The sequence below is a fragment of the Antennarius striatus genome, chromosome 11 (assembly GCF_040054535.1).
Source record: "Antennarius striatus isolate MH-2024 chromosome 11, ASM4005453v1, whole genome shotgun sequence".
NCBI lineage: Eukaryota > Metazoa > Chordata > Actinopteri > Lophiiformes > Antennariidae > Antennarius > Antennarius striatus.
This window is the reverse complement of record NC_090786.1, coordinates 10,874,301-10,889,066: the sequence shown is the minus strand read 5'-3', so window position 1 is coordinate 10,889,066 and position 14,766 is coordinate 10,874,301. Positions and strand designations below refer to the sequence as shown.

Genomic DNA, 14,766 nt, shown 5'->3' with positions numbered 1-14,766 from the left:
AAATGTATTTTGGAATTGTTACCATTCTATGACACAGAAAAAGCTTTTTTTTAATGAAATAAAAAAAGCACAAAATCTACATGATGGAAAATCTGTGAATGAATGAATGTGCTAAACAAGAGCATGATGAGCTCTCCAAGGCGTCTTTTTCATCTCTTGACAGTGAATGACACTCAAATTCACTTTGAGTTGTGAACAAACATATTCAGTTCAATATTCCGAGAAGCAGAGCTAACAATTACTGTACATGAATGCTACCTTTGCAGTTTCTCTTTAAATTTACTGTAAAAATAACTCATATAGGCAGCCTGACAAAAGCAATAACAAACAGACTGTGGGTGTAATTGACAGTAGACAGTGGAATAAAAACAATAATTAACATCAACACTTAGACAGAGGGGGCGGCACGGTGGCCTAGTGGTTAGCGCTGCCGCCTCACGACACGGCGGACCCTCCCACCTCTGAAAGCATGCGCTTCAGGTTGATTGGAAGTTCCAATTTGGCCGTAGGAATGAGTGTGTGTTTGCATGGTTGTGTGTCATTGTGTGTGGCTCTACAGTGCACTGGCGTCGTGCCCGGAGTGTCCCCCGCCTCACGCCCTATGCCGCCGAGATAGGCTCCGGCTTCCCATGACCCGCTATGGCGGATATTGCGGTGGTAATCTGAAGATGGCTGACTGACTGACTTAGACAGAGGGTACTGGTCAATAAGCCAGGAAGAAATACTTGTATTTGTGAAATGAGCGTTGGTGGGTGTCAATCTGTGTCAGTGCATGTCGTTGGTACAAGCGTGAAATAATAATCATTATCATTATTATCCAATTGGACAAGTGTATAATAGTAAAAAAAACATTTCATACCATACACTTAAACAAAAATGGTGCTTATGTGTGTGGTTAAACATATTGTTTTAGTAAATTACATTACTCCTCATGTATTTGTGTGACTGCTGGTAAAAATATTCAAAAATATTTAGTTTATATGGCAGCAAGTGAGCAAACAAGGAAACCAAAATGTAAAGTAACTGCAAGGATGATGAAGTGATGAGAAAGACATTCGCTGTGACATCATACGCTGCTCAGAATGATGGATCTGTCAAAAAGCATGCCGTCATTTCCTTCCAGCATTTAAACTAATGAACTCAAAGCAGCCAATCAGGTGTGAGGCAGCGCCAATGATAGCTTCGTCTTCTGTGGAATATTTCATGACTCTCCATGTGCCCCATTTAGACGAATGGCGCCACTGTAACTCTACTTCTCTTAATTAATATGACATAACCCCTGTTCATATGCAGAGAGTGAGGGAGGGAATGGAAGGATGAAGGTACGAGGGAATGATTAACTGTGGATCTGTCCCACCTTGTGAGAAATGACTTTGCCTCTTCAGCTCTCCCCGGTCTCCCTCCTTCTCTTTTCATTTCCTTCTCCCTCACTCTCCTTTCTCAGCTTCTCTCGTTAGCTCACTTCTTTCCTCTCTTCACCCTCTCCTATCTTTCTCTTTAGGCTTATCGCTTGCTCTTCCTCTCTGCAGCCCCTCTATCCTTCCTCCCCCTCCCGACACTTTCGGACTGTCCCCAGCCCCCTGCACATTTCCTGACAGGTAGAATAATAACGCTCGTACATCACTGCCCCGAAAAGTCCAATAACCTAAATCTTCACTTGCCACACACCCCAGGACTCAATTACTTTATTGACATGTAATCTTCATAAGGGGAGAAATATTGAGCATGTAAGGTCAGCTGGTTATGAAGACATATTATCATATTATCTGCATGAGGGTTGTAGGGGCTAGGACCTGACAAAGCTAATTATAATGCTACATGTTTCAGAGCTCAGAGCGTATTATCTGCTTGGCTGCTTGGTTGAACCACAGCTGAGGAGAAAAGGGAAAGGAGAAAAGGGATGGGATTTCATACCTAATAGGGGCTGGATGTCATCTCAGGGCATGGGAATTAATGAAGCCAAATATTATCGACTGCACATCACAGCACTAATATCCTTGATTTATTCATTGTATTTGTCAAGATTACCTCTACGTAGTCTAATAGCTAACAGCACATCACTGTACAAGCTGATCAAGAAGGCAATTTCTAAACTGCACAATAGCAAAAATGCCATTCCTTCACTTGTATTACAAATATGTAATACAAGTACAAATATGATCTTCATGTTGTAGCTTGTGTTGTTTCTCAGCCAAATGTCACTTTGGCTTAGTGGTGGAAGAAAATACACATATCCATGGATGTTACCACTTTTCTTTTTATGTTAATATTAATATTATACTCTATATCTACTTCAGCATAAAGCAATATAACACAACAGACAATGATACAAAAATGTGTATTCCCATTGACATATATTTTTCTTTACTATGAGGGTATCTTGCACTGGAAAAATACAACCAAGTGAATTATTTTAGCCAGAAACACAGTGGATCAGAGGCCACAAAACAAGCATTTGGCTAGCCCTGAGATATCACATCTCAGGGTCAAAGTGTGCAAACAAAGAATTTCACCGCCAGACATGTGAACATGTTCACTTCACTTTATCTAAAATCATGCCCTCTTTTCCCTATCTCTGTTACCCGACTGTCCAAATCCTTAGCTCTGAACTGCTGCTGCAGAAAAATGCCTCAAATTGTGTGTGCTGCCAAAGGTAATGAGTTAACACTTGTTAATGGTGTCAAATGGAGAGACATATTTTAGCTTTCTTTCCAGGCTCTCCAGGCACTCACCACAGCTGAGAATGGAAATTCTCTATCTATTTGCATTTATTGAATTTTGATTCTTTCAGTTTCTTAATAGTGCTCTTATGTTCCCCTGAAGCACACATATTACAGCAGTGCAAAACATTCAGCTCATGCACTGATAAAAATACTGCATACAGATATCGAAGAGTTCATTTTTATGAGTCCATAGGATTCAGTTTGATGGTTACCAAATTTAGGAGGTTTAGGTTTGAGTGCATGATTACCAGAGGGAGGGGAATGAAACAAAAAGACATTTAAATCACAACAATCTGGGATAAATTAATGTATTTGACTGAGTCAGTCTAACAATCTGGCATGGCACTGACAGAAAATGCCAGAAACTATAAGCAAATCAAATTATGATTGTGAAATACACGCTTGGACACATTACCATGTGAGAGAAACCTGCTTGGTCCATTCAAAGTGATTTAATAAGTGAATCAAAGTGACAGATTAAAAAGTTGTTTTGGACTTCCCATCATTTCAGTGACCTTGTTATTTTCATTCTGGATGAACTGAAATGTTGATAGCGATGCAAAGCTATAAAGGCTCCCTTTTATATTTTAAGAGATTTGAAATTCACATCAGTTCAACTAAATTTTTATGACACTCATGTCTATTTGACCTCATGGAGCGTTAGACAAGATGATCCACTAATTTTGCAACACAGTCTTTGATTCATCTGGGACATTGCCCATTTGGCTGAATAGTGAGCTCAAAGAATGTGCTGTACTCAGTGTAGAGAATGGAATCCCAGCTAAATGTAATATTCAATATTCTTACATTATATCCTACTCCAAATGAATTCAAATACAACTAAAAAAACAGTACAAAAATCAAAAAAGTACTATATCACAAAAAATGTGTACATCAAGACATTTTTTTATACTGTGTAAGTAGCACTCACACACGCTTCCTTTGCAAGGCGTGTGTCTGAACGTGAACCTGTGAGCCATGAGCACAGTGTCCATCTGACCTTCATAAACTTCTTTGCTTGACCACTTTCAGTGCTCATTATGAAAAGGATAATACTTGAAAAAAAAAACGCAGAGGCCAGTGTGTCAGATGGTTGCCTCCATGGAATGGGTCGACTGTAGCCTGAAGCAGCAAACCAAACAGTGAAAAGGATTGTGATTGCTTCTGTGATATCCTACAATTACAAAAAAATTGTGCAACAAAAAAAGCTATTTAATTACAATAAAGTGTGCTTCTACCATTATGGAGTTACTGTTGCTGGACCACATTTACAGGGGGCTTGCTATTAAAACATTTAACATTTTAATAATAATGTACTGTTCTACACTGTGTTGCCTTTAATTGTTTCTTTATAGTTGTATTGTTTTTATGTAATAGCTGAGATTATGGATAAGTACCGGTATGACTCTATGTATGGTTACATGAAGAAAATATATGATGTCCAAGGGTGAAAATAAGTCTGTAGTCTGATCATTTAATTGATAAGATTACATATATTAAAATTTAGTGGGCAGTGAGGGTGTCTGTGCTCTTCTTTTCAGTTTTCCGTTCTTGCCTTCTCTTCCTAGCTTCTCTACTCATCCCCTTGTCCCATCTTCCCTTTCTATTTTCTCCTCTGACCTATCCTCTCTTTTCATCCAATGTTCTTCCCTTGATCTAACTGTTCTTCCTATTCTATCCTATCATTTCCCTTCTCGTGTTCTCTTTTAACCCTGCTGTGTCCAGCCAGTGTCCCTTCTGTCCCCTTCGTGAGGCAGTCTTTCATGCTTTTAGTGAGTGTGGGAGACTTGCAGTGCTCTTCACTCTTCTAACAAATGTTTTTAATCTGTTCAGTGAAAATTTTTGTATTAGGAAATTCATCTACGGTGCTGGGTACAATAAATCGAATCAAAGAAAGTGGCAGCTTTTAAATTTTATCTCTGGAGAGGCAAAACTCGCAATTTATGTGACCAGGAAGAGGAGAATTGAAAACAATACTGTTCAAGAAGAAGCTACTGTTTTTTGCTGTAACATCAGATGTCGCTTCAAACTAGAATTTGGTTTCTATAAAATGACAAAAGACTTAAATAACTTTAGGAACATCTGGTGTCACAAAAATGTCCTATGCACTTAACTTGATGATCACCTCGCTTTTGCAAACTTCCTGATATTATGCACTAATTTCTAAATTGTATTTCCTTTCATTTATTGGTTTTTAGTGTTTTTGAAGCACTTTAGTTCTTTCATCTAATGAAAAATTGTAAAATATGCTGAATGAGATTGAAGTTTTTTTTTGCAAAAAAATCTTCTGAAGCACTTTAGTGCTGTCATCTAATGTAAAATTGTAAAATGTCTGAATGTGATTAAAGTGTTTTTGCAAAAATCAAAAAAAAATCTTCATTTCTCCCATATTCTCTTCTTATTCTATCTCCTTCTCCTGCCCTGCTTCCTCTCCTCATTCCATTTTCCCCCCTTATCTTCTGTTCTCTTGTTCTCTCTTATTGTTCTTCAGGAAAGTTGGGTGGGAGAGGAACAGATGATCAGGTTTTAAGGCTTATCCAGATGATGGTATGGATAGGACCTTTATTTTAATAGAATGTTGTTATGGTGAGGCTTATGGCACCATGTCTACTTTTGATTGGCTTGGTATGATGATGACATTTCTCACATGTGCAATTTGCTTCGGGGATGCACTCCCTCCCTGAGTGCCCTCTAGTTTCAGGAAGTGATTTCCATTCAAGCCTGTCCTTTAACAAGACACCAGTTAATGTTGCTGTATACATTATCACTGCTGGCTTCTCTTCTCAGTGCATATTAGTGAATCCATGGCATGTATAGCTCAGTTACAATCATGCCTGACATAAAGGTTTAGTGATGTAGCACAGCTGTTAAGCCATGCAGAATGTGTTGTCACCCAGCATGATAAACAAGCCACCGACTGAATTGAAATCTAATTTGTAGTAGCCATTAACCAGACCAGCATTAAAGCATGTTTTCATCTTGAATGATTACTGGATGAGATCAGTTATCTTCGAATTATGATCTCTAGTCAGCTCAAAGTATAATTTATTTAAAACACTATGATTAAGATATATGATTCAACATAAGGCAGTAAGACAAATTTATTAAACAAGTCCTGTAGGTAATTTTCTTAATCTGCAGTTTTGTATAAGGTAAAATAATTGTCATCGTACATCTATGTGTAAACATTGCTGGGAACATACAATAATTACAAAACTACAAGGACTTATTGAGGTCTGATGCTGTCTCCTTAGCGTTGACAAGTTGTTCAGCATCTGCCAGGATGTTAGTAGCTATTCATCAGAATGAAGGGTAGCTAAACGCCCTCACACAGACAGACTCTGCCTGTTCACCGCATAATTTGTTTCAAGGGGTCCTAGCTCAGAAAAAAAAAACAGTGAACCCAACATCCATCCTGCTGCAAAAATACCCAAAACCATCTGGCAGCTAACCCCATCCTAAATTACTATGATGTACTTCCACCTTTGGAAATCCTGATGGCTGCAGAAACCTGTTCCAACTTTTGACGGAGAGGACATCTGGAAAGCACCGGCCACATCAGTTGTCCTAAACCACAAACTGCAGATCACAGCAGTAAATTAATAATAGTGACAGCATTAACAATATCAAACCATTCCAAGCTGATCTACTTCTGTTCTGCTACTTTTCTGAAAACAACCAGAGCAGCTTGGAAGAAGACTAAAGTCAAGAGCAAAAGGTACATGATTTTTCAAATGGGCTTGGAAGAAACTCATGTCTGTGTTTGTCATTCTGGTCTCCTCTAGCATAACTCGTATTTGTGTCTTCAGTCCTCATAGTTGTAGTAGAAGCCAACATATGCACCAGACTTGTGTCTGTTTGTAGCTGAGCTAGATTTAATGGTTGGACCAGTTGGGGTTATATCATCATAAATAAGATATGTCTGGAATGGTTATGGACAGTATAGATTTAAGAGTCTACATGTTTTTACTGCTGAGAAAATAGTTCAAAGCTTGTAATCATTGTAGAGCTTTCATTCTGAGTAAATGCAAAATATTCATTATAAAGTAATACTGTATAATATAGGTGTTCTACACAAACAGCAGCATTACTTCTATTTGCATAGTGACAATAGCTTGATATAACATTTAGTTGGAAAATAATAAATTTAATTTGTGACACTGTGGCATCAAAATGACTTTTCTTGGATCACATTAGTCAAAACAATCCCAATCCCAGCATACCTATGCAATGAAAAATCAATTATTAAGGCAGAATATCACAGAGAGAAATATTTACTTTTCAACCACAAGCAGAAAGAACCAATAAATATCTTGGAGTGGCTCAGAAACTGACAGTTCTATCTTTTGACTTTAAGTTTTTGCTGTATACATCCAACATCACTTTAAGAACTCAAGACACTCAGGAGACGCTCTATGCTACTTCAAACAGCAAGGTAAAAACAATAGTGTCAGAGTGACATTTCCCCAAACCCAGCACAAACAGAATTATTCACACACTGTGAAAGAAGTGCCATCCGATAACGGAGATATAATGACAGTTGGTAAAAGGCAGCTTTCTCAAAGCAGTTTCGAGTTGGCACGTCAGAGTTCGACAGTTGAGCCTGTCATAGCAGTTGAGGAGGTTATCCTGGTATTTTAATCTAGTCTGCTTTTGAAGGAGAAAACACTAAGGTGATTTCCAGGGTTAGTAATAACAAGGACAGGCCTGCATCCAAAAATGAGCAATCATCACTGTGGATGCGGGCAGAGCAGTGTTATGTGAAGTCACAGTGAAGGATTGCAGGTCTAGTTTCCCTCATCCCCGCTTCCCTCATCCATCTCCATAGGCTAGCTTTAATGGATATTCATGTAGCTGAACCAATCCACTCCTGGGAGGAATAATATCACATCATCTGACTCACATTAAAGGAAGCTTTTCCTCATACATACAGGAAAGATTACACTACTGTGATGTCGCGTGATATGCAAAAGAAGCTACCTTCATGTAGAAGACAGTTGATGTGACTGGGACTGAATTTTCAGGTTTTTTATTCAATACAAGTCTGGGTTATCCATTTAGAAATGTATGTAATGCTTTTCTGTACACACCACAAATGCAGATGGTTACACATGAATGCACAGCTGTCTATCATATGGCCAGATGCATCACACACAAAGACACTAACAAAAACACTAACAATTTATTTAGTGTTGGTTCTTTTTCTAAGATTTTTGTTGGTAATGCCCCTTTCAATAAAAGAAGGTGACATGAGTTACTTGACAGATCTTACGTCCTTAACACATGTTTGCTAATGATGAAACAATTGAGAATCTCTTAAGTGTTGGATGATTTAATTATTCAGCATTTATTTTAAGATTTGCCAGTTGCTATGTAAAAATATAATTCAATTTTACTCTATATCTCAGCTAGGGGGACAAAAAACTACTAATGACATCAGTGAACAATAAAATGTTAGATTTCACTGTTTCATGGACATGTTGGTTCAAAAGCACAGAAAATCTGTTTGAATTTTTGAATACATTCAAGGAATGTAGCAAACTGAAAATGAAACTGATGGACAGAAAGACAACAGAGATCATATTAAATTACTCAAGCCACCACAATGTAGTAGTTGAAGGAAAGAAAAAGAAAAAAAAAGATCCACATTTCTACCATAATGATTAAGAATCACTATGTCGAGGACAGGGCGCCGCAGTAAAATAGTGGGTAGCACAGGCAGCAAGAAGGTTCCTTTCTGTCTGGAGTTTGTATTTTCTACAATATCTCTGGATTCTCCCTGGGTGCTACAGCCACCTCCAAAAAACACATGCGCCTTCAGTGAACTGATCACTCTAATTTGTCATTAGATGTGAGTGTGCGTGAGTAGTTGTTTGTCTTTCATGTGGTCCTGCAATGCATTGGCCACACCTTCGGAGTGTACCCACCTCCCACCCATAACCAGCTAGAAGTGGCTCCAGCAGACCCGTGACCTGCAAGATGTAAGACTGGGCGAAGACGGGACAATTACGGGGTTCTCATCTTCAAGAAAATGGATTGATGGATTTTATTGACACACATCATGTCTGTCAGAATATTAAGTATGACTACCTATGCATGCTTCATTTTGCACCAAAAGGTTTGAACTTTTGCAGTCCATAAACTTCCGTCATTTCTTAAATTGCGTCAAGTTAAAAAAATTTTCTAAACGTGTATTTATGTTCTCCCTGGCTGCATTGTTGTATTTGTCAAATGAGTTGACATCTTCTTTAAGATTTACAATTTGAATTTGTGTGGTTTTTATTTGGAAGAGGCAATTGCACATCGGGTCACCGCAGACCTATCAGACAATTCATCAACCTACAAACTGGAACACATTGCAAAGGAGCAAAAGCATCAAATGGTGAGTCTTTGTGGAACATTTTAATGACCTCAGTACCCGGGAAGAAGTCCATGTCTTCATCTTGTCATTTCACTTCTTAGAGATTGGTGCAGTCTCAGTCAACACAAACTTGCTCGACCAAGACATCTGTATATACCATCCTTAATATTTTATTATCTGTTAATCTAAATGGTCTACTATGGTTTATAATAAACCTTTATAAAAAGCAGCTCTGCGAAGAGTTCTCTGGATCAGTGTGGGGGAAAAGCTGGCACTTTGTTCTTTTTCTACGCCACATTTTAGTTGTGTGAGGGCCAGCATAGTCATTGTGTTTAAGAATGATGTTTATCAGGTGACAAATCCTGCTGGAAAAATCATTATAGCTCTGAGGGAAACGTCTCACAGAGCACGTTCATGTGTCTAATGGCAAACATCGAAGGTACTCTGTCTTTTCTCATCGCATTCAACTGAGGATGTTTCAATACTCATGAAACATGCCAAGGTACTCCAAACCAGGATGGGGAGATTATTGGCAGAAAAGCTTGAGCGTTCATTGTAATTACAGAGCGACATTAAATGGAAAAGAACATAAGGCCTTGTAAGTAAAACTAAGCAAAGAACTTGATGGTAAAGACAGAAATATCTGACATAATTTTTTTGTTAATTTTGCACTTTTATGAACTGAACACTTTAAAATAACTTTATGAAAAGTTTATATTTGTCTTTATAAAACCCATTAATCCAAGCAGTTTTATACATTAAGCACAGCTCTAGTTATTATATAGGAAATAATAAACATTGGGGAACTCTCTCTGTTCCAGTCATTTTTAGTTGTACTAAGTCTGTTGTGCAAAGACCATTAAGTCATCAGTCAAAACAACAACCTTTTCTTTCATTCTGACAGCAGCAAAGTTTCAACACCAGCAGTTTAGTCATCCATTAGTCATGTAATTCATCCAGATGTCTGGTGGAGGATAAGAGGGGAGGAGGAGACAGCAGCAGGTGTGGATCTCTCTGAGCCCAGCTGAGCTCTAAAAGGCAGTGCTTAGCACCCACAGCTCCGTCATCTGGCCTCTCCCCTGTCTCCGCCAGCCTTTCGACAGCCCATTCCTCATCATTTACCCCTTTTTGGCAAAGCCCAGAGTCCTTCTAATGGGGCACTCTGAATGCTTCCAGATGTTTGTTTATTTGTTGTGCAGCAACTGAAAACAGTTTACTCTTAGTTTGGATCTTTTCCCATTGCTTAATTTTTGGGGGGTGACGAAGGGAGCTAGGCAGAGTGTAAAGGGAGTTGCAACACGGATTGCACCGATATGTAACGAAAGCAAACAACTATGAGACACTCCCTAGGGTGTTTTTTTTTTTTTTGTTGCTTTTAGCGCTGCTTTCCTCCTGGGATTTTAATAACAGTTGTGCACAATTTAAGATACATACATGCAAAGTAGCTGGAAGCACGCCCAGAACATCAAGATTAAAAGGACCCAAGGATCATACTGTAAGGCAGATCTCAGGCATTTTTCCTTGTCTGTTTACTATTCTTGTACAAAGATATCCCTTTCATTTATTGCTGTCACTGGTGAGGGATGGCCTACTCAAATTTAATCTGATCCGTGGAAAAAAAAAAAAGCAGCTACCATAGCCTGCCCTATTTATTGGCACGTACAACGGAAATGAAAGGTATTTCATTAAAATCTCCTCTGTACACGTGGATATATCAATCAAGTCCGAAGCATTTTTCTACATACTTCTGAAATGCAGTTATAATTAGATCTATGGAGTAAACTTGTGAATCACACTTGAAAAAGTGTCATCCTAAGAAAATGACAAGAAGATAATAAATAACCTAGCATGTTTTTGTTTTGTTTTTTTCCGCGAATGATAAATCACCACAGTAAGGCATGGGAATGTGATGCGTGACTGGCATGCCTTAGTAGAATGGTATAGACCAGTCTTTAAGACGATGCACACTTCTTATGGCTGGTCTCCAGTTTGGACCATTACATTTTAAGTTGAACTGACAGTCGGACCAGCAAGGAGAGCTAGAGCCAAGGTGACAGTAGTAGAGGATCCTCAGGCTCCTCTGCCAGACTATATACTCTACTCCATTCTGTGTCACGCATTCACTGGGACACTGTGGAGCCCCCACTGCCCTCCTTCATTTTGTCTATTGTCTAGCTCTCTTTAGTTTTAAGGAATCCTTCACCAACTTACGTTGGTGCTTCTGCATTTTCCCCTAACCTTCATCTTCCCCTTTAATTCCATCTGTCTGTTTTTACATCAACTCTATCTTGGTGTGGATTTCACTCTCCCTTCTCTAATTCCTGCTCCACGCCCTGCTAACTTGTTCTGATCCATCTCCTCCAGGTTGATTCCTCCACCAACCAAAATAGGAGTTTAACCTGGAGATCTGTCCTTGGTTTCCACCCCTCCCTCCCTGGGCAGTGACCTGCCAGCATTGCCCTCCTCTGGGATCTACTAGCTGCTGTAATTACCTCTGGCACCCAGGCTCTGGGGCTTCCACACAGGTGTCATGGTTGGGGGGTGGGGGGTGCAGATGGATGAAAGGAGGAAAGGAAGGTTCTTTCTTTGCAGCTGACAGGACAATGTCAGAAGAGCTGCTGATCTGTCTGCTACTGCGGGGATAAAACTATACAGCTTCTATTGTACCCATTAGAGAAATTCCACTTCATTAACCCTTAACATTAAGTACTGTCACTATGTAAATTGTATAATATGGACTTAGAAACACTTGGATATATTTAAAGATGATCATTTGTAATACCTTGCATACAACAAAGGCTAGCGTGTGTGTGTTTTTTTCTTCTTCTTCTTATTGCAAAGAACAAAAGCTCACTGGAAAACACGATATACTTTATCTCCAGGGTGCCTCACTTTTTCAACAGAACAAATCCATGCAGTAAATGTTTAAATTAACCATGCAAGTTGAAATATGAGTGTTGCAACGAACTATGTAAAATCATAGAACATTTGTTTCAACCCTATTGTCTGCATACTTAATTTAACTGTTTGGAATTAGTGTCTGAAAAATTTGGTTTGATGTAGCATTGCTTTGCCACAGCTTTGTTCTCTTTGAAAGAGTAGCTACCATGACCGACTCCAGCAAATAAAGAACACTCAACTATGTTTAAGAAGTATATATAAAAGAAAACAAATAACAAAGAGCTGAGGTAGGAGCTGGAGGCAGGGACATGAAGAGGAGGTGAAGGGCGAAGATGAGGGCTCCGTTATCTAAGACTACAGCACTGCATCATAAAAATAACAAATGGAGACTGTCATTGCTGCTCAGATCTTAGACGGAAGGGAGAATATTTCATGTGTCAGATCCCCTCACCTTTAAATGGACTGTTCTTAGCCAGGTCTGATTGTGACAAAGTGCGGGTCTCTCCTTGCCCCTACATCCATTGAGAAATGCCGCCGTCCATGCTTCCATGACATAGATCTGTCCTTGGCACATAAATGGAGGGTGGAGCTCTGTTTCTTTGCATGGTGGTGGTCCTATATGTTTTTCTATATGTTTTGCATTGTGAGGACAATAATAAATGCCGCAGGCAGATGGGCTCGGGGGAGGTATTTCAAAGGTAACCTGAGAAGAGTGGGTTTTATTGTTGACTCAAATCACTCAATTAAAGTAAGTAATTAGTAAGTAATTAGAAATTTAACTAATCAGATTCATGATAACTGTAAATGTTAAAAGATTCATCTATAGAATGAAACTCCTTCATTTTGTCTGGTCACATTGTGAAAACCTTAAAGTAGCATGGTTTTAACCTTTTGTTTGAATGTAATGTGGTGACATGGAAAGTTTTGATTACCCTTATTAGCTTCATTTTCTTGTGCAATTCTAATACATAAGATATACTGTATATCAATGCGATATAAGGGATTTAAATTGATAGATTTGATGTTAAGGCAGACGATTCAGGTTAAAGCAGCAGTCATTTTCAATATGTAGTAAAATACTGTTGTAAATCTACACTGTAAGACTTAACTGTAAATCCCCAACAGTTTCCTGCCAGCAGCTTCACTAGCAAAGTGCAGGTTTTTTTTTATAGATCCTTGCTGAATTTTATAATTGCAGTATGTTGCTGTGAATAAAAACACAGTTCACTACTTTATTCTTTTAAATTCACAGGACAGTACTGGTATTCAGAAAAATACTCTACACTGTATTTACAGGATTTGTGAGCGAATTCAGAATGCTACTAATATTACAACCAACTTACAATACAATGAAATAAAAATACAATAACATTGAGTGCCATGACTTTTTATTTAGACCCCTGCTAAGGATATGTCCCGCACAAATAATTCAGAGCACTGCTTCTTTTTAATGATGTGGTCTTACTAGAGCGGTTGATGGTACAATGCACAGTGGCATCAATCGAATAGACAGGGTCATTATCGGAGCCAATCGATGTCTACTACCAACAGATCAAGAATGTTTCATCTTTTTTATGCACTACGTCCTCCCACACGTGCATTCAGATCAGAGTTAACCTAGATTACACAGATTCGTTATTGATATGAACACATCACACAGATGAGATCAATAAGAATAGATAAGAAGCCTTCAACACAATCTTGAGGTCAGGAGATTTCCACATAGTGTAGCAGTTAGGGTTAAGACTTATATTTACACAAGTCGTGTTCCTGGGTTCTGATCAAATCCGTGTTTCTTGCAGACTTTCTGTAAATATGGAGGTACAAACCACCTGACTATACTTCACTTACCTTTGTGGTTCCTGGCATCTCTGGATCCTTGGGGTAGAGGAGTATAGGAATGTGGGTGGCTCTCAAATCCAGGCTCATTCAATAACTTGGGAAAGTAGACATAAAATAGAATTAACATTTTAAGGAGAACAAGCTTGACAAGTTTGAAAATTTTTTGCAAAGTGCCATGGTCATCATAAATCCTGTGGGACTGACAGAGGAAATGTTGGAAACACTGCTCCTGTTTTATGTCATAATGTGACAGGTTGTGATTTATCACGTCTCACACATGGAGCTCCTGTACTGCTTTGATGATCTGATCTACGGTATGGTTAGGGAGGAGAGGTCTTAACCTTCACTCAACCATGACCTTCTGCAGCGGTCAGCTAAAGGGCAGACGTCACTCACAGTGAACAGCTAAATGTAGCGTGTTACAAGAGAGCAGAGGCCCAAAATGACCTAAGGTTTTAAGAGTTTCGATTAAATTTACATTTAAAAGCAAATGCTTATTTGATGTTGTGTAATTAAAATGTGAGGTACAAATATACAAAGGCCCGAGGCCAATGATTACAAGCACAGAGCAATCTCAGGGTAAATACTGTGTGTGTGACAATGCTGCTTTGACCCAAAGAAAAAACAGAGACCTGATTCTCAGATCCCAAACAGGTCAAGAGTTTATTGTGTTGTTGTTCTTTTGTGCACTTTCAAGGTCCAAAACATCCTCTACTTTTCCCTGGCCTTTTAGCAAGTGGAGCAGGTAGTTTATCATGACACAGTGATATCTGATGCCTTTGCAGAAATACTTTTCTTTTCCCCAGGAAGGAATTCACTGGGCGTTTAATCATAGCAAGAGACTCAACTGACAAATACATATTAGAGATGGTTTAGAGCTGCATTTTTCCCACTTTCATTGTTGTTCCCCACATGCTCATGCATAACCTTGAGAAATGA

At 38.8% G+C, this 14,766-nt stretch overlaps 1 protein-coding gene across 1 annotated transcript in view; it reads right to left on the bottom strand.

The window, feature by feature from the left end:
- lrmda (leucine rich melanocyte differentiation associated) overlaps positions 1-14,766 on the bottom strand; it is a 215,657-nt gene that overhangs the window by 14,705 nt on the left and 186,186 nt on the right. The window contains exon 6 of the mRNA XM_068327441.1: positions 13,837-13,921. Within this exon, the coding sequence (XP_068183542.1) occupies positions 13,837-13,921 (85 nt within the window). The remainder of the gene's footprint in view (positions 1-13,836; positions 13,922-14,766) is intronic.